The sequence below is a fragment of the Thamnophis sirtalis genome, unplaced genomic scaffold (genome assembly GCF_051295495.1).
Source record: "Thamnophis sirtalis isolate CommonGarterSnake01/CBP01778 unplaced genomic scaffold, rThaSir2_p1.2 scaffold_10, whole genome shotgun sequence".
Classification (NCBI taxonomy): domain Eukaryota; kingdom Metazoa; phylum Chordata; class Lepidosauria; order Squamata; family Natricidae; genus Thamnophis; species Thamnophis sirtalis.
This window is the reverse complement of record NW_028261390.1, coordinates 2,710,614-2,734,533: the sequence shown is the minus strand read 5'-3', so window position 1 is coordinate 2,734,533 and position 23,920 is coordinate 2,710,614. Positions and strand designations below refer to the sequence as shown.

Here is a 23,920-nt window from a genome sequence, read left to right as displayed (position 1 = left end):
CACCAATATTTCCACACACTTTTAGGGGGGGGGGGGGAGAGAAAGGTGTGTCTTGTACTCAAAAAATACGGTACTGCAGGCATTCTATAACGCTGTTTCTCCATTGGAACAATTTTAAAATGGGTCGAATTCCACCCTCAGAATTCCCCAGCCAGCTGTGCTCCAATTCTGGGAGTCAGCATAATCATGGCTTAAAGTTGCCAAGGTAGAGGCTGTTTCCTTGATTGCTTGTAGTAAGTGATTCTACTCAAGGTGGACTCAGTTCAGTTCAGTTCAGTTTATTGTATTTGTATGCTGCCCTTTTCCCCCGAAGGGGGACTCAGGGCGGCTCACAACTCGAACCAGGGAAGGGGGGGATACAGACAAAAAATTTAAAAAACAAACATAACAATATACAATTTAAAACTCACAACAGTCATACCATTCGAGACGGGGGCAACAGCTCTTTAGCCCCAGGCCTGTCGGAACAGCCAGGTTTTGAGGGCTTTGCGGAAGGCCTGGAGGGTGGTGAGGGTTCGAATCTCCACGGGGAGTTCGTTCCAGAGGGTCGGAGCAGCCACAGAGAAGGCTCTCCTCCGGGTAGTTGCCAGTCGACATTGGCCGGCGGATGGAATTCGGAGGAGGCCTAATCTGTGGGATCTAATCGGTCTAGCGGAGGTGATTGGCAGCAGGTGGTCTCTCAAGTACCCAGGTCCAATACCATGAAGGGCTTTATAAGTGACGACTAGCGCCTTGAAGCGTATCCGGAGACCAATAGGCAGCCAGTGCAGCTCCCGGAGGATAGGTGTTACGTGGGTGAACCAGGGTACACCCACGATCGCTCGCGCGGCTGCATTCTGGACAAGCTGAAGTCTCCGAATATTCTTCAAGGGCTGCCCCATGTAGAGCATGTTGCAGTAGTCCAGTCTAGAGGTCACAAGGGCGCCTTCCAAGGTTGGTAAAACAAGGACCCAGAGTGTTGGTGGCAAGAGGCTGACTCTGTAAACTGCTTAGAGAGGGCTGTGAAGCACTGTTGAAGCAGTATATAAATGCTTTTGCTATTCCTTCCTTTCTTCCCTCCCCTCCCTCCCTCCCTCCCTCCCGCCTTCCTTTCTCTCTTAATTCCCTTTCTCATTTTCCATCCTGGTAGCTCAGTGTTTAGAACGTAGTATTGCAGGCTAACTCTGTCGATTGCCAGCAGTTTGATCCTGACCAGCTCAAGGTTGACTCAGCCTTCCATCCTTCCGAGGTGGGTTAAAATGAGTACCCAGATTATTGGGGGCAAGAGGCTGGTTCTGTAAACCGCTTAGAGAGGGCTGTGAAAACACTGTGAATAGTCTAAGGGCTATTGGTATAGCTACTAAGTTTTGTATCTGAATATCACTACGTTTTACATAAACTCTGCGCAATTATCTTCCGTTGTAGACTCATTTGTATCCCACGTCCCTCTTGGCATTTTATAGAAGATTGATGCCTCAATCACCTGTGATTTGACATGGCTCAATGCTATGGAGCAAGGAAGGAAATTGCCTTGAAAAAAAAGAATTATAATTAAAATTCTGTAAGCGTCAATTTAGGCCATCTGGAAAGGAAAGGGCAAGGAAAAGATTCTCAATTGCCCTCCCTTGATTGGCCACAGGACATCTTATCCCCTTATTATACTTCATAATAATAAGAGTTCTGGCACAATAGTTCATTGTGCTACAGGGAGTCCTCGATATACGGCCATAAGGGAGCCTACCCATTATGGTCATGTGTTGTAACTGTTCTGTTTTACAACCTTCTTTGTGACATTAAGTCGTTAAGTGAATGCAGGTTTTGCCAAAACCCAGAAGTAATTGATAGGCTTGGGCAAAACTGGCGTATAACATGGTCACATGACCAGGGGGTGCCCCCGCTAAGACGCTGAGCTTGTCGATCAGAAAGGTTGGCAGTTCGGCGGTTCAAATCCCTAGTACAGGTCTCCTGCGTGAGCGAGGGTTGGACTAGATGACCTCCAAGATCCCTTCCAACTCTGTTACTGTTTTACTTAAACAGTCACAAAGGCAGTCCTGTTGCTGAGAGCTGTGGAGTTGAAACTGAGGCATTAGTACAGGTAGTCCTCGACTTGCAACAGTCACTAGTGGCCGCTCAAAGTTACAGCGGCGTTGAAAAAAAGGTTTTCAAACTTTGCAGCATCCCTTTGATTTACGTGATCAAAATTCGGATGCTTGGCAACCGGCTCATATTTATGTCCGTCACAGTGTCCCGGGGGGGGGGGCATGTGATCCCCTTTTGTGACCTTCGGACAAGCAGAGTCCATGGGGAAGCCTGATTCACTTAACGACCGTGCAACTCACTTCACAACCGCAGTGATTCCCTGGCAAGGAGAGTTATAAAGCGGGAGCAAAACCCACTTAACGAATGTTTGACTTTGCAACATATAAAGGTCTGAAGGGCTGAATTGTGGTCCTAAGTCGAGGAATAACTGTATTCTTGGAATGCTTGAAACTTCAGGAGGTTGTGAGTTCGATCCTAGGTAGAGAGGCCGATGTAGGGTCTCCTGCTTGGGCAGGGGGTTGGACTAGATGACCTGCAAGGACCCTCCCAACTCTGTTAACCTGTTCATGTTCCTGACTGCACCAGTTGGATTTCCACCTGCTGGTGGGCCAAGCCAGAGGAGTGGAGGGGCCACGCCCCCTTTACCCCCGCTTAGCCCGTTGCCAGGAGACGGACACTCCTCCTACTCCTCCTCCTCCTCCTCCTCCCTCTCCATGGCCTCTCTGGCGCGGTCAGAGCGGCCGGCGCCGCTCTAGCCCTCCCGCCGACGCGACCGACGGACGCTCGCTCGCCCGCTTTTGGGCGCTTGTCCAGGGCCGCGGTGACGTCATCGGGAGGGGACGCGCGTGCGTGATGGCGGCGCGGCGGCTCCGGGACGCTTCTTCCTCAGGAGGGTCCGGCGAGTGAAGGCGGTTCAGCCGTGAGGGGAGCAAAAAAAAAGGGCGGCCGCTTCTTCCCCTCCCCGCCTTTGTCCGAAGAGCGACCCCGGCCTTGTCCTCCGCGCCCTCGGGGCCGGGCTCCGGCTATGGAGCGTCGTCGTCGGGGGGCGTCGTCGTCGGGCCTGCTGGAGGGTCTGCCGGCCCGGCCGTGGAGGTTGCCGCTGCTGCTGCTGCTGTTGGTGCCGCTGCTGCTGGCGGCGCGGGGCGCGGAGTCGGCCTCGGCGGACGGCAAGGCGTGCGAGAAGCCCTGCGCCAACGGAGGACGCTGCCAACCCACCACCGGCCAGTGCGAGTGCCAGCCCGGCTGGGTGGGCGACCAGTGCCAGCACTGCGGGGGCCGCTTCCGGTGGGTGAGGAGGGGGCGGCCTGGGGTGGGTGAGGGGCTCGAGGCGAGTGAGTGAGGCTTGGGGTTGCCAACCCCCCCTCCCATTCCTCCTTCCCTCCTGGGGGAGGGGCTGCTTCCCCCCCCCAGCCTCCATTCCCCCCACCCTTCTTTTTGGGGTGCGGGGTCCCAAAACCGCAATTTGCGCCCTGCTTTTGGAACTGGCTGGTTTTGCCTCCTTCAGATGCACCACAAGACCCACTCAACTCAGCCAGGGTAGGGGGGGGGATGCATTATTATTGTTATTGTTATTTTTAGTATTAGTGTTATTCTTATTGTTATTATTATACACTTTATTCATTAAACATGAAACTCAAGTTAAATGAACATTCAAAAATGCATCACAAATACCATTGACTGGCGCTGATGGTTGATATGGGTTGCTGCCATCGTCCTGGGTATATCAACCAAGTACCTTCTTAAAATTATTTTCATTATTATTATTTCTTTTATTCATTAAGCATGAAAGTCAAGTGAACATTTAAAGATGTGTCCCAAGTACCATTGACTGATGCTAATGTTTGATACAGATTGATATAGGTTGTATTATTATTATTATTATTATACAATTGTATCACAGCGGCCAGGTGTTTCGCCGGATTTGGCATTGGTTACTAGTCGGGCCCCAGCCAGGGGCCTAGGACGTCGTAACGTATTTTCATAATATGCATGCAGATCCAAGCAGTGCAGCTTTTTGCATTTGACTGATGGTGATTTTGTCAATTTTTAACTGATTTAAATGTAATTCCAGTGCTTTTGGAATAGCACCCAGTGTGCCAATTACCACTGGAACTACCACTGCTGGTTTGTGCATTATTATTATTATTATTATTATTATTATTATTATTATTATTATTCTGTGGTTAATCTTTGGTGAGATTCACAGCCTTTGGGGCTGGTTGGTAGCTCAACAGCTCAAGTCCTAACCAAGGACCTAGGAACTGTTAAGGTAACATCGGAGGATATAAGCTGTTCCAAGTAGGGTGGTTTTTTGTAGAATGAGAATGTTCAAGTCTGATAAATTTAGAATTTCCAAATAGCGAGGTAGCCCTTTGCTCCAAGGGCTCCAATTACAATCAGGACAACACACGATTTCTTTTTCCACAGTCGCTCAACTTCAATTTGCAAGTCCCGGTACTTTGTGATTTTTTTTCTTGCTGTTTATCTTTAATGCGTGCATCACCAGGTATTACAATGTCAATGAACCATACTTTATGGTACATTATGTCAGGTGTGTTGTGGGCCAAGTGCCTGTCAGTCTGAATTCTGAAGTCCCACAAGATCTTGACTTTCTCATTCTCTAAAACCTTCTGAACCTGATGTTCCCAGTGGTTTTTACTGTACTCAAATCCAAACTTTTGGCACAATTTCCAGTGAATGATCTTAGCAACGTGGTCATGGCGTTGTACGTAGTCAGTTTGTGAAATTTTGCTGCGCCCACTGATCAAGTGGTCGACTGTCTCGTCTTTCTCATTACAGAGGCGACATTTGCTGTTGGTGGTAACATGTTGAATTTTTGCCTTCATGTAGTTTGTGGCTAAGGCTTGTTCTTGAGCTGCCAAAATAAAGCCTTCTGTTTCTTTTTTCAGTGCTCCTGATCTTAGCCAGTTCCAAGTTAGTTTTTGGTCAGCTTTGCCTTCAATACTTTTCAAGTATTGGTTATGCATAGCTTTGTTTTTCCAATTTTCAGCTCACTTCTCAATTACTTCTTTCTTATATTCAGCTTTTGACTTAGTTGTCTTTAAAAGGCCTCCTTTACTTACTTCCTTAATCTTCACTTTTCTGGATGTAATCATTCAAGCTGTGTTTTTCTTCTTCCACAGTCTGTTTTACTTGTAGGAGCCCTTGACCACCTTCTGCTCTTGGTAGATATAATCAGTCAACATCACTTTTAGGGTGCAAAGCATGATTCATTGTCATAAGCTTCCTTGTTTTTCTGTCCAAATTGTCCAACTCCATCTGGGTCCAGTCAATTATTCCTGCAGAGTATCGAATCAGAGGTGTAGCCCAGGTATTTATGATGTTTCCTCCATTCAATTTGGCCTTTAATATCTTGCGAATTTGTCGAAAGTACTTGGCTGACGTTAAGTCCTTGACTTTATTATGCATTAAGTCAGAGGCCTCTAAAATCCCCAAGTACTTGTAGCCTTCTTCTGGTTTTACTGCCTTTATCATTTCTTCATTCTCAAGTTCTATTCCATCATCTTCTATTATTATATAATATAGCAATATAATAATAATAATAATAATCATAATAATTATTACTATTGTTATTATTAATAGTGGCCGTACCCTGTTTCCCCCAAAATAAGACCTCCCCGGATAATAAGCCAAAAATATTGCAACACAGCAGTAACTTACATGAAGTGACCCCACACTCACCGCCTCCTGCACGTCAAAAATAATAAGACCTCCCAAAAATAAGGCCAAGTCCTAATTTTGGGGGTCTTATTCTCGGGGAAAAATGGTAGCATTAGCATTATTTTATTATTTTTATTGTTATTTTATTAGTAGTAGTATTAGTAGTGGTAATTGTAGTCAGCCAGATGTTCAGACTGGGTTTGACATTTTTGTCTGTCTATGGAGTTGTTACTATTATTTAATCTGATTGATATTGTTGCTGTTATTATTATTATTATTTAATCTTCAGTTCGATTCACAGTTTGGGAATGGTACAAACGTAACAGTTCAAGTCCTAAACTAGGACCTAAGAGTGTTGCGGTAACATCTGTAGATGACGATGATGATTAAGATTAATCATTGCAGAGTCAGCCAGATGTTCAGATTGGGTTTGATATTTTTGTCTATCTATGCAGTTGTTATTATTTAATCTTATCGATATTGTTGTTATTATTTAATCTTCTATTTGATTTACAGTCTTGGTACTGGTAAAAACTTAACAGTTCAAATCCTAAACTAGGACCTAAGAGCTGTTAAGGTAATAGCAATAGCAATAGCAGATTTTTATATACCGCTTCATAGGGCTTTCAGCCCTCTCTAAGCAGTTTACAGAGTCAGCATATTGCCCCCAACAACAATCCGGGTCCTCATTTTACCCACCTCGGAAGGATGGAAGGCTGAGTCAACCCTGAGCCGGTGAGATTTGAACCGCTGAACTGCTGATCTAGCAGTCAGCTGAAGTGGCCTGCAGTACTGCACTCTACCCACTGCGCCACCTCGGCTAATGTCTGTGTATCATCATTATTCTTGTTGCTATTGATGATTACACAGTCAGCCAGATGTTCAGGCTGTGTTTGGCATTTTCATCCACCTATCCTTTCGTTAGCAAGGACCCGGGATAGATAGAGCTGGACATTTGGTGGTGTTAGAGGTTTTATTATTATGGTTTGTCTCACGGTCAGCCAGATGTCCGGACTGGATTTGGCATTTTCGTCTCTCTATCGATTTGTTCTTATATTTATTTGCCATCTATCTCTCACCATCGGCCTACTCTAAGCGGCTTACAAACATAAAAAGAAACAAAGAAAAAGGAAGTTGGAACAAAGCGAAAGTGAAACAATAGAAGCATGAAATAAACAAGGAAAAAGAAAACAAAGAAAATACATGGATATGATTAACAAAAAAGATTTGCGAGTGGGGAGCAGAGGAGGGAAGGTGGAGTCCGCTGTCAATCTAGCAGCTACATCCAGAATCAAACTCTTGCTTGGGGCCTCCAGACCAGTGTTTCTCAACCTTGGCCACTTGAAGATGTCTGGACTTCAACTCCCAGAATTCCCCAGCCAGCGAATGCTGGCTGGGGAATTCTGGGAGTTGAAGTCCGGACATCTTCAAGTGGCCAAGGTTGAGAAACACTGCTCCAGACCAATTTGGAGGACCGGGTTAGATCTTACCAAAGGTATCTACTGCACAAAGGCAAGGCCTGACTTTCCAATAACGACAGAAGACCAGGATTGGGCAAAGGGCTACTGGATTTTGTCCCTCCTAATTCCCTTTCCCCATCTAGGATATCTGGATCATTTTGATCTTTCCTTTAAAGGCCTCGATTCTATACAGGGAGTCCTTGATTTAATGACCAAAACCGAGCCCAACATTTCTGCTTCTAAGTGAAAGATTTAAGTGAAACTTATACCATTTTACGACTTTTCTCGCCAGAGTCTTGAAGTGAATTACTGCAGTTATTGGTAACACGGTCGTTAAGTGAATCTAGCTTCCCCATTGACTTTGCTTGTAAGACGTGCTTGCAAAAGTGATCATTTGACCCTGGGTTACTGCAACCGTCATAAATACACGCCAGTTGCCAAATGTCTGAATTTTGATCATGTGATCAGGTGAATGCCGCGCTGGCTGCGAGTGTGAAAAACACACTTTTTTTCAGTGCCATTGTAACTTTGGTCTCTAAATGAACTGTTGTATTAGGTAGGGATCCTTGGTGCTCTCTGAGCTCGCTTGTTTTCTTGCAGATGTTTCATTACCCAAACTCGGTAACAACATCATGCTAGTAAGGAGTGCAGTTTGCTGTCGCTGACTCCGCACTCCGCACCAGACTCTTCACTAGCACTAATGATGTTACCTAGTTTGGTAATGAAACGTCTGCAAGAAAACAAGCAGGCTCAGAGGCTACCAAGGACCCCTCATTCCAACCCCGAGCTAGAAATATTCTCCTTTATTGATTACCTGCATGGCAAAAGCCTCTGGATGAGGCCATTGATGGAGGGCAGTGGGCCAAACGCATCTGCCTAAGTAATTCTTATAACTTAAACCTCAGCCAGACCAACTGAGATGCCCAGGACAGTGTGGCTTGTGCCGTATAATTCATTCCCCCAACTACGTGAGGCTTGGAAGAACCACCCCTATTCATTAGGCTACATTACTGTGTGGCTGGTCTCCCAGAAGATCTGGGATGACATGTCGAGAGGCTGCCAAGAAGCGCTTATTACCCAGACTGCGGTCTTTAAAAATAAAAGAAAGAGAGAGAGACGGGGGGGCCCTCAGTCTGGGCCAGTGTTCAAGAGGTGAAATGGGGATTGTCAATCAATCTCGCCCTATCTAACCAGAGAGGGTTTCACAGTGAATCTCGTCAGATGGAGGATTCAGCTGATAGTGAAGGCCAGGGGGGTCTGCAACCTTAAACACTCAAAGAGCCATCTGGACCCATTTCCCACAGAAAAGAAAACACCGGAAGCCACAAAACCTGGGTGGGCGTGGCCAACCTAACACCCTTGGTGCCTCCATGGTCTGCTTGTGGCTCTTGCAGCGCCTTGCGCAGCACACTTAAATTTAATGCACTTCATAATGGGCAGACAGTGCCCCCTCCTCCTCCTCCTGGAGCCCATTAAGACTCGGAGCATCGGCCGCAGTCGGGCCTGGCCCGTGTCTTGGAGTGGCGATCAAGTTCTGCGTCTCCCCGAGCGACTGAAGTACATGCAGCACCAAGAAGCGCCCGTGAGATGAGAGGCAAGTACAGGGGTGCTTTACTGCCACTCTGGAATATGGAGCAAGTCCCCACCGTCGTCCTTACCTTCTCAGGCCACACGAGGAGTGACTATGTGGGGCGGGGCCAGCCACCGACAGGGAGCAACAGCAGGGGGATGAAAGCTGTACATTGCCGACACCTGGTGTAGGCAGCATGGCAGGATTTGTCGGCTCGGGGAAGCTGGTGAAACTGCCTTTGTTCTGCTCAGAGCAGAATTAAGCCTCTTTACCCCAAAGAAAGCCAGAACTGAGTCTGTCCCCTGGCATCGCGGGTGGGAGGGCCAGCGTCCGGGAAGGAGCCGGTCTTGAGCTGGCACCTGGCAGATGCTGTCACTGCTTTTCAGTGCCCACAACCCACCTGGGGTTCTGATTGGCCTGCGCCTGGTGAGATCCGGAGACACACGGAAGAAGTCCAAAGCCTTGATGATGCAGGAAGCAGCTATGACTTACTCCTTGTCCGCTACTACAGATAGTGCTCGACTTACAACAGTTCCTTTAGAGACCGTAGAAAGTTACAATGGCCTTGAAAAAAGCCGCAGGAGCATTTTCGTTGCAACATCCCCAGGATCACGTCATCAAAATTCGGACACTTGGCAACTGACGCATATTTATGACGGTTCCAGTGCCACGCGATCTCCTCTTGCGACTTTCTGACCAGCGATGCCAATGGGGATGCCGGATTCACTTAACGACCGTGCTACTAACTTAACAACTGCAGTGATTTAATTAACCCCTCTGGCAAGAAAGGACATCAAAAGAGGCAAAGTTCCCTGAAATGTTTCGCTTAACAACATAAACGTTGGGCTCAATTATGGGTCGCAGATTGAGGGCCACCTGCAGCTGCTGGATGATGGAAGGCTGAGCGTCACCTCCTGCGTAAGGTTTGGGCCTTCAGCTCCACAGGAGGTTGGAGTGGCTCAGTGAGGTGGGTGGACCAGAAGGGGCAGTGGATGGGAAGGGGCCTACAGGTGAGATCCGTGGGAAGGATGTGCAAAGGTGACGGATGAAAATCAGACGAATGGCTTTTGTTTCTGTCTTATGTGAAAGTTTTCAGGAAGTCTCTTTGCTGGTAGCTTTTTAGTGTAATTCTGGCTTACCCAAACCTGGCACCTTTTAAGACTTGTGCACTTCAATTCCCAGAATTCCCCAGCCAGCAAGGTGAGTTCTAGTCTTGGCTTAGCTCTGAAAGCCAGCTGACAGATAGATGATAAACAGATAAACATAGAGTGATAGATAGAGATAGATAGATAGATAGATAGATAGATAGATAGATAGGGATGATAGAGGGGGGGGGAGAGAGAGATGATAGATAGATAGATAGATAGATAGATAGATAGATAGATAGTTGAATGACAGTCAGCTAGACAGACAGGATGACAGATGATAAACAGATAAACATAGAGTGATAGATAGAGGTAGATACATAGATACATAGATAGATAGGGGAGGGGAGAGAGAGGGGGAGAGAGAGAGATGATAGATAGATAGATAGATTGATAGATGATAGATAGATAGATGATGGACAGCTAGACAGACAGGATGACAGATGATAAACAGATAAACAGAGTGATAGATAGAGGTAGATAGATAGATAGAGATGATAGATAGATAGATAGATAGATAGATAGATAGATAGATAGATAGATAGATAGATAGGGTTAATCACCAGTAGACTGGGAGTTCTATTCCTGCCTTATGCATGAAAGCCGGCTGGGTGACTTTGGGCCAATCACCGGGAGACGGTGAGTTCTAGTCCCGCCTTAGGCACGAAAACCGGCTAGGTGACATTGGGCCATTCCATCTCTCTCAACCCAATCTAGTTCACAGGGTTGTTATTGTGGAGGAATAGGAGAGAGATGTGTCGTTCCACCCCTTGGTTTATTTGTAAAAATAAGAAAGGCCTACAAATAAACAAATGGAAGAAAAGATAATAGTCTAAGCTGGTGATGACAGAGGAAGATCTCACACCCTTCGTTCCATCGGAGCAGTGGCAGATGAGTTGAGGCGAAGGATGGGGATGAATAATCCAGCGGGCATCATTTTCTTGGCTTGGTTAAAATTGAGTGTGAGTCAACACGCGCGTGGCATTTACTTTTGAGATAAAACACTAGGAGGGCAAATGAAAATGAAAGGGTTGTGAAAGAAAAGGAACATTTCAGATCCTGCAGGAGGCAAGGATGGAGGCCGAGGGGAAGGTGCCTCTAGGAATCAGCCATGACTTAGTAAGAATGGTTGGATTACAGGTAGTTCTCGACCACCATTGAGTCTGACGTTTATGTTGCTAAGTGAGACACTGGTTAAGTGAGTTTCCCTCATTTTTCCACCTTTTCTTTTGGCCATAGTTATATGTGTGACTCACATATATTTATGACGGTTGAAACCATCGTAAATATATGTGAGTTGCCAAGGGCTGGGATGTTGATCATATGATGCTGTGTAAGGCTGGGAGAAAGTCACTTTTTTCAGAGCTGCTGTAAATTCAAACAAATAATTGTTAGTTGAGGACCTCCTGTATTCATTTATCTATCTTATGCTCTCTCTCTTTCTTGTCACCATTCATCCAACTTGATATCTCTATCCCTGTCTCTGTCTCTCTCTCTTTATTCATCCAGCTTGATATCTGTCTTTCTCTCTCATCTCCATCCTATCTATCTATCTATCTATCTATCTATCTATCTATCTATCTATCCATCCATCCATCCATCCATCCATCCATCCATCCATCCATCCATCCATCCATCCATCCATCCCATCCCATCCCATCCCATCCCATCCATCCATCCATCCATCCATCCCATCCATCCATCCATCCATCCATTCCTCTTCATATCTCTCTCTCTATTCATCTAGCTTGATAGCTGTATCTGTCTATCTCTCCTCCCCTCTTCATCCAGGTTGGTATCTGTCTGTCTGTTTATCTCTATCTCTATCCCTGTCTCTCTATTTTTATCTCTCCATCCAGCTTGATGTCTGTCTGTCTGTCTTTATCCAGCCATCCAGCTTGATATAACTCTCTTTATATATATCTAACTCCCCCCCTCTCTCTATATATGTGTGTGTGTTTGTGTGTCTAACTATATGTTTTCACCCCCCCCCCCTCTCTCTCTCATCCATGCAGTTTGATATTTGTCTTCATTCATCCACCTAATTTACATGGCTGCCCATCTCACAAGATTTGACCCTGGGCAGTGTTCAACAGGGGGGAAAAGCAAAACCATAAGCATGTCAAATACAATCATATTTTAAAAGTTAAAAGATATGAGTGAAATAATTGTTCCCAAATTCATAAAACTTTGGCAAGTTTTACTTTCCCATCTGTTTATGAGAGGCATCTGTTTATGGAGCCATCCCATCCAAACAGACTTTGACCCTGTGGTAAAGGGATTCCTGAAACATTAACCCACATTTAGTTTGTAGAAAGTTGCCGTGAATAAACTCCCCATTGAGAAAGATTTCCAGGCCACCCAGTTCTGTTTTAATATCTCGTTACTATCCGATTAATGCAGTTTTATTGCTCTTCGATTTCTTTTGTTTTGCAGCTTGTAAGATACGCCCAGCTTTTATTCACATTAACTTTTATAATTATGTTTTACTGCGGGTTTTTTTTAGTTTGTGTCTCAAAATTTGTCTCTGATTTTCAAATGGGTAGGGAACTTTGGAAGTTCGTTGTTGTGTTGTTTGAATTGTTTTTAGCCTCCCAGGCCAGTTTCCTTATGGTTTAAAAAGGTCTTCTGAAATTGAGTAAATATTCTAAACTCCAGGCACCCGATGGGTGTACATGCATTTGAATGTATGTTGAGAGAAGAAGTGGTAGATAGTATCAGTCCCAAGCCCAGAGACACGGCGAGATTCAACTGAGTCCAGTTCTTTCTTTGCTTACACCCAATAGACAGAATCTTGCCATAATAAAGGTTTAACCTGCTAACCTAATAGATATTTTCTGGGAGATTCTAGAGTGCGGCTCCAATAAGGGTTGAAATGGAGGGTCCTTGGTGTTTGGCTGTTTTCTTGCAGACGTTTCATTATCCAAACTAGGTAGTATCACCAATGCTAGGACAGAGGGGTGTGTGCATGTATTGTATATCAACAGGGAGCAAACCCCCCCCCCCACTTTTAGCTTATTTGTCTGATCTGGTAGTTCCTTGATTGGGCTGTTGATCTAGTGCAAATCTTGGTGTTAAACTCTGCCAGTTTTCTCCTTCCTCCTAGATCTGATGATGTTACCTAGTTGGGTCATGAAACATCTGCAAGAAAACAGCCAAGCTCAGAGAGCATTGTTGACTTCTTCCTCCTCCTCCTCCTCCTCCTCCTCCTCCTCCTCCTCCTCCTCCTCCTCCTCCTCCTCCTCTACAAACCTCACTCCCATCTAACATTGACGATTTGATGTAGTTGGATAATGACACATCTGCAAGAATACCAGTGTTCAGAGAGCACCAAGGACCCCCACAGTCCTCCTCCTCCTCCTCCTCCTCTTCCTCCTCCTCCTCTTCCTCCTCTTCTCCTCCTCTTCCTCCTCCTCCTCCATCTCCTCCTCCTCCATCTCCTCCTCCTCCTCCTCCTCCTCCTCCTCCTCCTCCTCCTCCTCCTCCTCCTCCTCCTCCTTGCTCCCTCCTAGCACTGATGTTACCTGTTTTGATAATGAAAGGTCTACAAGAAATGGGAAGGGCAATTTCCTAAGTTATATTATCCTACATGTCTTTCTTAAAAAGGTATCATATATATATTTATATCTCCACCCAGTAATTTAAAAAAAAAGACTGTCCTCATTAATGCGAAATACTCCCCACGAAGTGGCTTAAGTGAAATGGTTCAGTTTTGCAAGCCGAGGTGGCGCAGTGGTTAGAGTGCAGTACTGCAGGCCACTTCAGCTGACTGCTATCTGCAGTTCGGCGGTTCAAATCTCACCGGCTCAAGGGTGACTCAGCCTTCCATCCTTCTGAGGTGGGTGAAAGGAGGACCCGGATTGTTGGGGGCGATATGCTGACTCGCTTAGAGAGGGCTGGAAAGCCCTATGAAGCGGTATATAAGTCTAACTGCTATTGCTATTCCCCCCTCCCCCATTCTAAAATTGAATTTAGGTTTCCAAAGGGCGCACACCATGTCCGTCCATCCGTCCAGCCCCTCCCCTTTTGCTCTCAAGAAACCCCCCCTGCACGGGAAGCTCTTCAGAGTTACGGCCCTCGATCGGAAGTCCCTGTGCGATGCCTGTGGGGGTTCCCCGTCATCCACATCACAGTGGTCCCCAAGGGTGCTTTTTTTTCAAAAGGCAACCGGACTTCCTTGGGTTTTTCCTTGAAGACGTTTCGCTTCTCCTCCACGAGGCTTCCTTGGTTCTGGACCATCAACCAATGAAGCTTCCTGGGTGAGAAGGGAAACGTCTTCAAGGGAAAAACCCAAGGAAGTCCGGTTGCCTTTCAAAAAAGCCATTTCTCTCTGTGTGTATGAGATGCTTGAGACAGTTTGAGCTTGGAAACTTGTCTGGCTGGAGCTTAAATTTACTCCCCTCTGGGTGAGTTAGGCAGGTTGTTTTTGCGAAGGGGAAAAAACTTGGCAGGACAAACTTCTTCCTGTGGCCTATTTAAACCTTTATTCCGAACTTGGCTGCAGAACCGCGGAGTTAAAAGGCAGCATCATTTGGGGGCTGTTTGAGCCCAATTGGCAGCCTGGCGCTATTCTTGTTTATTCTTTTGTCTCGGAGTCTCATTGTTCTGCCATGAAAGGAAAACCCACATTGTCTAGACTTTTATGGGTGCATTCCAGGTGAAGCTGCAGAGGCCTATGGACTGTCTGTCTGTCTGTCTGTCTGTCATCCTGTCTGTCTGTCTATCTATCTATCTATCTATCTATCTATCTATCTATCTATCTATCTATCTATCTATCTATCTATCTATCATCTCTCTCTCTCCCCCCTCTATCAATCTATGTTTATCTGTTTATCATCTATCTGTCATCCTGTCTGTCTGTCTAGCTGTCTGTAATCTCTCTCTCTCTCTCTCTCTCTCTATCTATCTAATCTCTCTCTCCATCCATCCATCCATCCATCCATCTATCTATCTACCTCTATCTATGAATCTATGTTTATCATCTATCTATTATCCTGTCTGTCTGTCTAGCTGTCTGTAATCTCTCTCTCTCTCTCTCTCTCTCTCTCTCTCTCTCTCTATCTATCTATCTAATCTCTCTATCCATCCATCCATCCATCTACCTCTATCTATGAATCTATGTTTATCATCTATCTATTATCCTGTCTGTCTGTCTAGCTGTCTGTAATCTCTCTCTCTCTCTCTCTCTCTCTCTCTCTCTCTCTGTCTCTATCTATATCTATCTATATCTATATCTATATCTATCTATTTATCTATCTATCTATCTATCTATCTATCTATCTATCTATCTATCTATCTATCTATCTATCTATCTATATAATCTCTCTCTCTATCCATCCATCCATCCATCCATCCATCCATCCATCCATCTACCTCTATCTATGAATCTATGTTTATCATCTATCTATTATCCTGTCTGTCTGTCTAGCTGTCTGTCATCTACCTGCCTGCCTGCCTGCCTGCCTGCCTGCCTGCCTGCCTGCCTGCCTACCTACCTACCTACCTACCTACCTACCTACCTACATACATACATACATACATACATACATAAAAATCTTCTCTTAAGCATGAAGGAATCGGCTCTGGGTTTAAAATGAAGGGTTTCCCCCCCTCCTTTATATATAAAATACTTGAGTATTTTTAAATATCAAAACTTGTAAAAAGGGTTTTTTCCCTTTAGGGTTAAAAAAATTGAAATAATATAGTGCCGTGATGGGGAACCTATGGTGTGCGTGCCACAGGTGGCACATAGAGCCCTCTCTGCAGGCATGTGAGCTGTCACCCCAGCTCAGCTCCACCGCGCATGGGCACACGCCTCCCGACAGCCAGATTATTTCGGGGTCTCTGCTGCGCATGTGCGGAAGTCAGCGCGCATGCGGGAAATGCACGTGCATGTGGGGAATCATGGGGTCGTGTGTGCATACAGGAGGTGGGGGGGTCACATGCGCATGTGTGAGGGGAGAGTTGGGGTGGAGTGATGCCCCCCACCGCGGCCTGATCTCAGGAGACTGCAAGGAGGCCTAGGCCCAAAGCAGGGGGGGGGTCCCACGCCCATGTGTGGAGGAAGGGCAGAGCAAGGAGGTTGCGTGATCATGCGTGGGGGAAGGGGGCCGTGGGATTGTGCGTGCATTGCATTATGGGTGCACGCTGTTGCAGGCACACACTTTCAGCAGGCAGCGACAAAAACGTTAGCTATCACTAATATAGAGGATTTTCTTAATATCAGTTATGATAAAAATTAATGAGTTAACAGAAGCATATATTATTCCCCACAGCAAAGAGAAGCAGAGGTGGTCAAATCGATTCTTTTAGCCAGAGAAGAGAAATATATCATCTAATTTTGTTTCTCTTCTGAAATTGCTTCTGGATTTTGTGCTCCCAATGAAAATATATATATATATATATGAAGCTTTGCTTTCGTTTTTGTTATAGAAATGGCTTGTTGGGTGAAAACAGAAAGCTGTGCTTGTCATGTTACCTTCTGCGGTGCTAAAAAGAGTCAGGAATTGGTGCCTTTGTCTTTCCTTTTTTTCAAACGAAGAAGGGGATTAAAAGAAAACCATTCGGGTTCAAGACCATTGGCATTCGTGGGTTTGCTTATTTGGAGGTGCCTTATATCCGTGCAGGTGATCGTTAGATTCCCAAAGCCTCGCCCACTGGGTAGGCATAGAAGGGAGAAGGGATTTTGCAATGGTTAATTGCTAGGCTTAGTGGCGGGTGACTCAGAGTGATTTCCAAAAAAGGCTCAGATTCTAGAAAGAATACAAAGAAAAACAACAAAGATGATCAGGGGAATGGCAGCTAAAAGATAGAACGAACGTTTCTTGGAATTGGGTACCTCTAGTTTAATGATAAGGAGGAGGAACGAGATGATGTCCATACTCCAATATCTGAGGGGCTGCCCCAAAGAAGAGGGGGTCAACTTATCTTCCAAAGCACCCGAAGGCAGGCTTTGCAACTGCAATAGCAATAGCAGTTATACTTATATACAGCTTCATAGGGCTTTCAGCCCTCTCTAAGCGGTTTACAGAGTCAGCATATCGCCCCCCAACAACAATCCGGAATAAACAAGAAGAGCACCAGGCTGCCAATTGGGTTCAAACAGCCCCCAAATGATGCTGCCTTTTAACTCCGCGGTTCTGCAGCCAAGTTCGGAATAAAGGTTTAAATAGGCCACAGGAAGAAGTTTGTCCTGCCAAGTTTTTTCCCTTCGCAAAAACAACCTGCCTAACTCACCCAGAGGGGAGTAAATTTAAGCTCCAGCCAGACAAGTTTTCAAGCTCAAACTGTCTCAAGCATCTCATGCACACACACACAGAAATGGCTTTTTGAAAGGCAACCGGACTTCCTTGGGTTTTTCCCTTGAAGACGTTTCCCTTCTCACCCAGGAAGCTTCATTGGTTGATCGTCCAGAACCAAGGAAGCCTCGTGGATGAGAAGCGAAGCGTCTTCAAGGAAAAACCCAAGGAAGTCTGGTTGCCTTTTGAAAAAAAAGCACCCTTGGGGACCACTGTGATGTGGATGACGGGGAACCCCCACAGGCATCACACAGGGACTTCCGATCGAGGCCGTAACTCTGAAGAGCTTCCCGTGCAGGGGGGGGGTTCTTGAGAGCAAAAGGGGAGGGGCTGGACGGACGAACGGACATGGTGTGCGCCCTTTGGAAACCTAAATTCAATTTTAGAATGGGGAGGGGGGAATAGCAATAGCAATAGCAGTTAGACTTATATTACCGCTTCATGGGGCTTTCAGCCCTCTCTAAGCGGTTTACAGAGCCAGCATATCGCCCCCAACAACAATCCGGGTCCTCATTTCACCCACCTCGGAAGGATGGAAGGCTGAGTCAACCCTGAGCCGGTGAGGTTTGAACAGCAGAACTGCAGAACTGCAGTCAGCTGAAGTAGCCTGCAGTGCTGCATTTAACCACTGCGCCACCTCGGCTCTTCAAGCAATGGATGGTAACTAATCAAGGAGAGAAGCAACTTCTGGAACTAAGGACTGAATTGCTACCTTACAAGAATGGTTGGTAGAATGGGAGGGAGACTTCTAACTTCATGACCAATGCCGGTAGTTCTTCACTCACGGCCACAACAGAGCCCAAAATTTATGTTGCTAAGCGGGACATTCATTGTGAGGTTTGTCCCATTTTATGGCCGTTCTCATCACAGTTGTTAAGCGAATCATTGCAGTCCTTAAGTTAGTAACAGAATGTGGCTTCCCCATTGATTGTGCTTGCCAGAAGTCACAAATAGTGAACACGTGACCTCCAGGACCCAGCAATCGTCATAAATGTGAGTCAGTTGCCAAGCGCCCATGTTTTGATCACGTAACCGTGGGAATGCTGCAGTGGCGTTAAGTGTGAAAGTCTCACGGTCAGGAAATTCCTCCTTATTTCCAGGTTGAATCTCTCCTTGGTCAGTTTCCATCCATTATTCCCTTCTCTGGCCTTCGGGGGCTTTGGGAAATAGCTTGACCCTCCCCTCCTCTTTTTTGGCAGCCCCTCAAATCTTGGAAGATGCCATCATGTCTCCCCTGGTCCTTCTTTTCATTAAACTAGCCATGCCCAGTTCCTGCAACCGTTCTTCATACGTTTTAGCCTCCAGTCCCTTCATCCTCTTTGTTGCTCTTCTCTGCACTCTTTCTAGAATATAGAAACTAGTTTGCATGTACACTGTTTCCCGAGCAGCCTCCCAGGCCATCTCTAAGCACCCGGCGGGCCGGATCCGGCCACTGGGCCTTGAGTTTTGATGCCCCTAATTGGCAGGATATACCTGTGAAGAAAGGAACTTGGCATCTGGTGCCTGCATCTGCGTCATTCGCGTGGCGAAAAAAGGCTCTTGAGCGAAGAGAATCCTCCTCGTGTCGTTTCCCAAGCCTTCATTTATCCCGTCAGTCGTATCTCAGGACAACCTGAGCCCGGAGAGTCACATGTTTGTGTGTTTGGATGAGGGGCTGTTGCTTCCGTGACAGGAATGCTTACAAAACACACATTGTAAATCTGGGCGCGAAGCCTCGGGCTGCCGTCCAGCAACACTTAAGCGATTAAAATCCCTCTGGTTTGAACAGGGCTTGTTTCCCAGTAAATATGTAAGGGCGCCTGCTATGCCGCTCAAGCTGGGTTCTCTGTCTTTTCTCTTCCTGTCTGAATGCTTCTTCTCCGCAGAGGAAGGTGAAACTGTGAGCCGGAGGCCAATAATTTGATTTAGCAACCGGCCCTTTGATGTGGTTTTTTTTAAAGGAAGGGAGAAAAACAAAAAACCCCTTTCATTCAATTAATGGAAACGGTTGCAGAGGATCATTGCACAGCTTCTCTAAATGTTGAGTGTTATATGTAAATTTCTTTTAAAAAAGAAAGAAAGCTAGGCTCAGATAGTAATACAGAATAAATCCAGCATCTTCTGCAAAGAATTGAGACATGATTCAAACGTGCACAACATTGTGGAGGGCAGCATGAGTTGTGCAAGGCCCTTTAAAGTTTGTCATGTAGCCATTTTATTATTATTTCTTCAATTGGGAATCTTGAAAATTACTGCTGGGTCTTTTAGACAAGGAGGAGGAAGGAAAACGACCCAAACTGGATCCTGGCTATGTTTTCCTTCCAGCTTTTAGGCGATCAGGGCAAAAGAGGATAAAAGCTACTGCAATCTATTAAATCCTTTGCCAGGATGTGAAGAACAATTGTGTAGCGTTACTTTCTGGAAAAAGGAAGGAAGGAAGGGAAAGAAAAGAAAAGAAAGGGGAGAAAGAAAGAAAGAAGGAAGGAAGGAGGGAAGAGGAAGGGCAAGAAAGAAAGAGGAGAAGAAAGAAGAAGGAAGGAACGACATATGGAAGGAAGGGCAAGAAAGAAAGGAAGAAAAGAAAAAGAGGGAGGGAAGGGAGGGAAAGAAAAGAAAAGAGGGAGGAAACAATGAAGAGGGAAGGAGGAGAGATGGAAGAAGGAAAAAAAGAAAGGAAAATGAGGGAGGGAGGGCGCTGAATTACAGTGTGGGGGGAGAGGAAGGAAGGAAGAAGAAAAAGAAAAGGGAAGGAGGGAAGAAGAAAAGGAAGAGGGAAGGAAAAAGGAAGGGAAGGAAGGTAAAGAAAAGAAGAAAGAAAGAGCAATGGAAGGAAGGAAGGGAAAGAAAGGAAGAAAGAAAAGGAGGGACGGAAGGAAGGGAAAGAAAGAAAAAGGGAAGAAAGGAGGAATGGAAGAAGGAAGGGAAGAAAGAAAGAAAGGAAAAAGGAAGGGAGGGAGGGAGGGATGGCCTGAATGCATGCAGTTACAGAGGGAGGGAGAGGAAGGAAAAAAGGAAGGAAGGAAAGAAAAGGAAGAAGGAAGGGAGACAGGAGGGAAGAAGGAAGGAGGAGAGGAATGAAGGGAAACTAAGAAGAAGAAAGGGAAGAAGAAAGAGAAAAAAGAATTTCTCTTTTCCTGAATTGTGGAAGTGAACTCCATTTGCCCTTCCATAATTCCTGCCCCCTCCCCAAACCTGGGACCTTTTTTGATGGCTCCAGTCCTTTCAGGCAGAAAATCTTTAATTTTTGTGCGTGTGTGACCTCTGGCATTTGTCCTGGGGCTGCCAGACGCCTCGTGCGCCGACAGCCCAGCCCAGCCGGGGTGGATGAGGCTCAGGCCATACCCACCCACCCGCAGAACTTCTGGAGGGCCAGTCTCGTTCCCCTCTCTCACCCAGTGCCCGTTTTTGTGTTGCAAAACAACAACGAGGAGGAGGAGGAGGAGGAGGAGGAGGAGGGGAGGCCGATGGGTGGGGCCTCTGGACTCTCTGCCCCCGGGGCTTTTCCTGCCTCCGCATACCTTTCAAAAGCTGGAAAAGGAAACCCAAGGACCAAAACAGCCCCCGGCCAGCCGCCAACGCCCAGCTAAGCGGAGATTGGCACCACGGCCAGGAAGTCAACAACAGCCTCCTCAAGGAGCCACCGAGGACACCCCCCCCCTGCAACACTGACAAGGCAAGCCCTTGCGTAGCAAAAGAGAGCAAACCCCACTCCTCTGGCACGGCTGATGTTAGCTAGTTGGGTAATGAGACGTCTGCAAGAAATCAAACTCAGCACCACAGTCATCCTCCTGTTCCTCTTCCTCCACCTTTTCTTCCTCCCCCCTCCCCTCTCGCCTCAGACCTTACTCCCTTGTAGCACTAGTGATATTACTATTAGCTTTCCTTTCTATCTATCTATCTATCTATCTATCTATCTATCTATCTATCTATCTATCATCTATCATCTATCTATCTACATCCATATCTATACCTATCTATCTATCTATCTATCTATCTATCTATTATCTATCTATCTATCTACTATCTATCTATCTATCTATCTATCTATCTACATCCATATCTATACCAATACATCTATATCTATCTACATCCATATCTATAACCAATACATCCATCCATCTATCTATCTATCTATCTATCTATCTATCTATCTATCTATCTATCTATCTATCTATCTATCTATCTATCTATCTACATCCATATCTATACCAATACATCTATATCTATCTACATCCATATCTATACCAATACATCCATCTATCTATCTATCTATCTATCTATCTATCTATCTATCTATCTATCTATCTATCTATCTATCTATCTTGTATGTATGTATGTATGTATGTATGTACCTACCTACCTACCTACCTACCTACCTACCTACCTACCTACCTACCACCTATCTCTATCATCCATCTATCCATCCATCCATCCATCCATCCATCCATCCATCCATCTGTCTATCATCATCTGTATATGTGTGTTATGTATGTGTGTGGGTAGATATATATTTTTGAGAGCAGGCAACAGAATTTCATTTTTAATGTGTGCCCGTATGCTCACAGCAAAAATGACAAGGTTATAATAATTCTATTCCATCCAAATAGGGACATTACCTTAACCAGTAACCTCCAAATGAAAATTGGAAGGCAATTTAATGTCTCATTTGCACTCCGTGTGCAAACAATAGCTGGCTAATTTAAAACACCTATAATTGTTGGAAAGAGTACTGATCCCCAAGGAACAGGTGAATCGGCATTAGCAGGAAGCAACACAAGGGCAGAGGCTTTTAAAGAACAATTCCTGATCATTCTTGCCATTAAATGTGGCCTCTTTTACTGCAGTAAGACAGAGTGACATGGCCTTCACTTCCCATCTGTCAGGTGTGAAATACAGGTAGTCCTCGATTTGGCACCACAATTGAGCCCAAAATTTCTGCTGCTAAGTGAGTTTTGCCCCATTTTACGAACTTTCTTGCCACAGTGGCTCAGTGAATCACTGCAGTTGATAAGTTAGTAACCTGTAAGTGAATCACTGCATTTGTTTAAGTTAGTAACCTGGTTGTTAAGTGAGTCACTGCACTTGATAAGTTAGCAACCCGGTTGTTAAGTGAATCACTATAGTTGATATGTTAGTAACCCCATTGTTAAGTGAATCACTGCATTTGTTTAAGTTAGTAACCTGGTTGTTAAGTGAGTCACTGCACTTGATAAGTTAGTAACCCGGTTGTTAAGTGAATCACTATAGTTGATATGTTAGTAACCCCATTGTTAAGTGAAGCACTGCATTTGTTTAAATTAGTAACCTGGTTGTTAAGTGAATCACTGCATTTGTTTAACTTAGTAACCCGGTTGTTAAGTGAATCACTGCATTTGTTTCAGTTAGTAACCTGGTTGTTAAGTGAATCACTACATTTGTTTAAGTTAGTAACCTGGTTGTTAAGTGAGTCACTGCAGTTGATAAGTTAGTAACCCGGTTGTTAAGTGAGTCACTGCAGTTGATAAGTTAGTAACCCGGTTGTTAAGTGAATCACTATAGTTGATCTGTTAGTAACCCCATTGTTAAGTGAATCACTGCATTTGTTTAAATTAGTAACCTGGTTGTTAAGTGAATCACTGCATTTGTTTAACTTAGTAACCCGGTTGTTAAGTGAGCCACTGCAGTTGATATGTTAGTAACCTGGTTGTTCAGTTAATCTGGCTTCCCCCATTGACTTTTCTTGCCAACCGTTGCGGGTCATAAATATGAGTTGGAATTTTGATCACATGATCATGGGGATGTTCCAAATGTCATAACTGAAAACCGCTCCCTTTTTTCAGTGCCGTTCTAACTGTGAACGGTCACTAAACGGACGGTCGTAAGTCGGGGACTGCCCACATAGCCTCCAGATGCTTTTGCCAGTGCGTTGAAGTTACAGAAAGGGACAAGGAGGAAATAGACAGAGAATAATGACACCGACTGTATTTTAATTTATCTCTATATTTCGTTTTTCTCAATGTGGTGGTTAAGAGCCTGGTGTTTCTTGGTCAATGTTTTAATTATATTTAAGTGCAATTTAAAATAAGGAAATTAGGCCTGGTCCAGGCTCAATCCAGGTTTTTTTGGCCTGTGGCGCTTGGCACGGACACACGTCTTCTTGCTGATACAACAGAATGTTAGCTAATACTATAAGTACTTCTGTAAGTTACAGTATATAAATAATATAAACAATGAGATGATGGAAGAATAGGTAGTCCTCGACTTACAACCACAATTGAGTCCAAAATTTCTGTTCCTAAGCGAGATAATTGTTAAGCGAGACGGTTGTTAAGTGGGACAGTTGTTAAGTGGGACACCTGTTAAGTGAGTTGCGCCCCATTGTACGGTCAGGTTCACTGTCAGGAAATTTCTCCTCCGTTCCAGGTTGCTTCTCTCCCGGGTTAGTTTCCCTCCACTGCTTCTTGTCCTGCCTTCCGGAGCTTTGGAGAATAGCTTGACTCCCTCTCTTCATTGGGGGGGCAGCCCCTCAAATTCTGAACACGAAGTGAGCTTTCTTGAACTCGAATCTGGCTATCAGTTCCATCTCGCTTCCTGGACGGGAAGATTAAAAACCCACGAATTAAGGCAACGAAGCAAACCGGTTGAAGATGCATGTAACGCATTAAATATTAATATTTTTATGTCGCGCCTTTTAAAGCGAATGGCTTGGGGAACGGCGAAATCAGACACTTGTTAAAGCTTCGCTGCATGTAAATTTAATTCCACGAACGGGGGCACAACATCCAATTT

The 23,920-nt window shown here is 45.3% G+C and overlaps 1 protein-coding gene across 1 annotated transcript in view; it reads left to right on the top strand.

Annotated features, from left to right (window-relative positions):
* The first annotated feature begins 3,043 nt into the window (after nt 1-3,043).
* Nucleotides 3,044-23,920, top strand: part of ATRN (attractin) — a 39,895-nt gene continuing 19,018 nt past the window's right edge. Inside the window, exon 1 of the mRNA XM_087723870.1 lies at nt 3,044-3,307. Within this exon, the coding sequence (XP_087579996.1) occupies nt 3,044-3,307 (264 nt within the window). The remainder of the gene's footprint in view (nt 3,308-23,920) is intronic.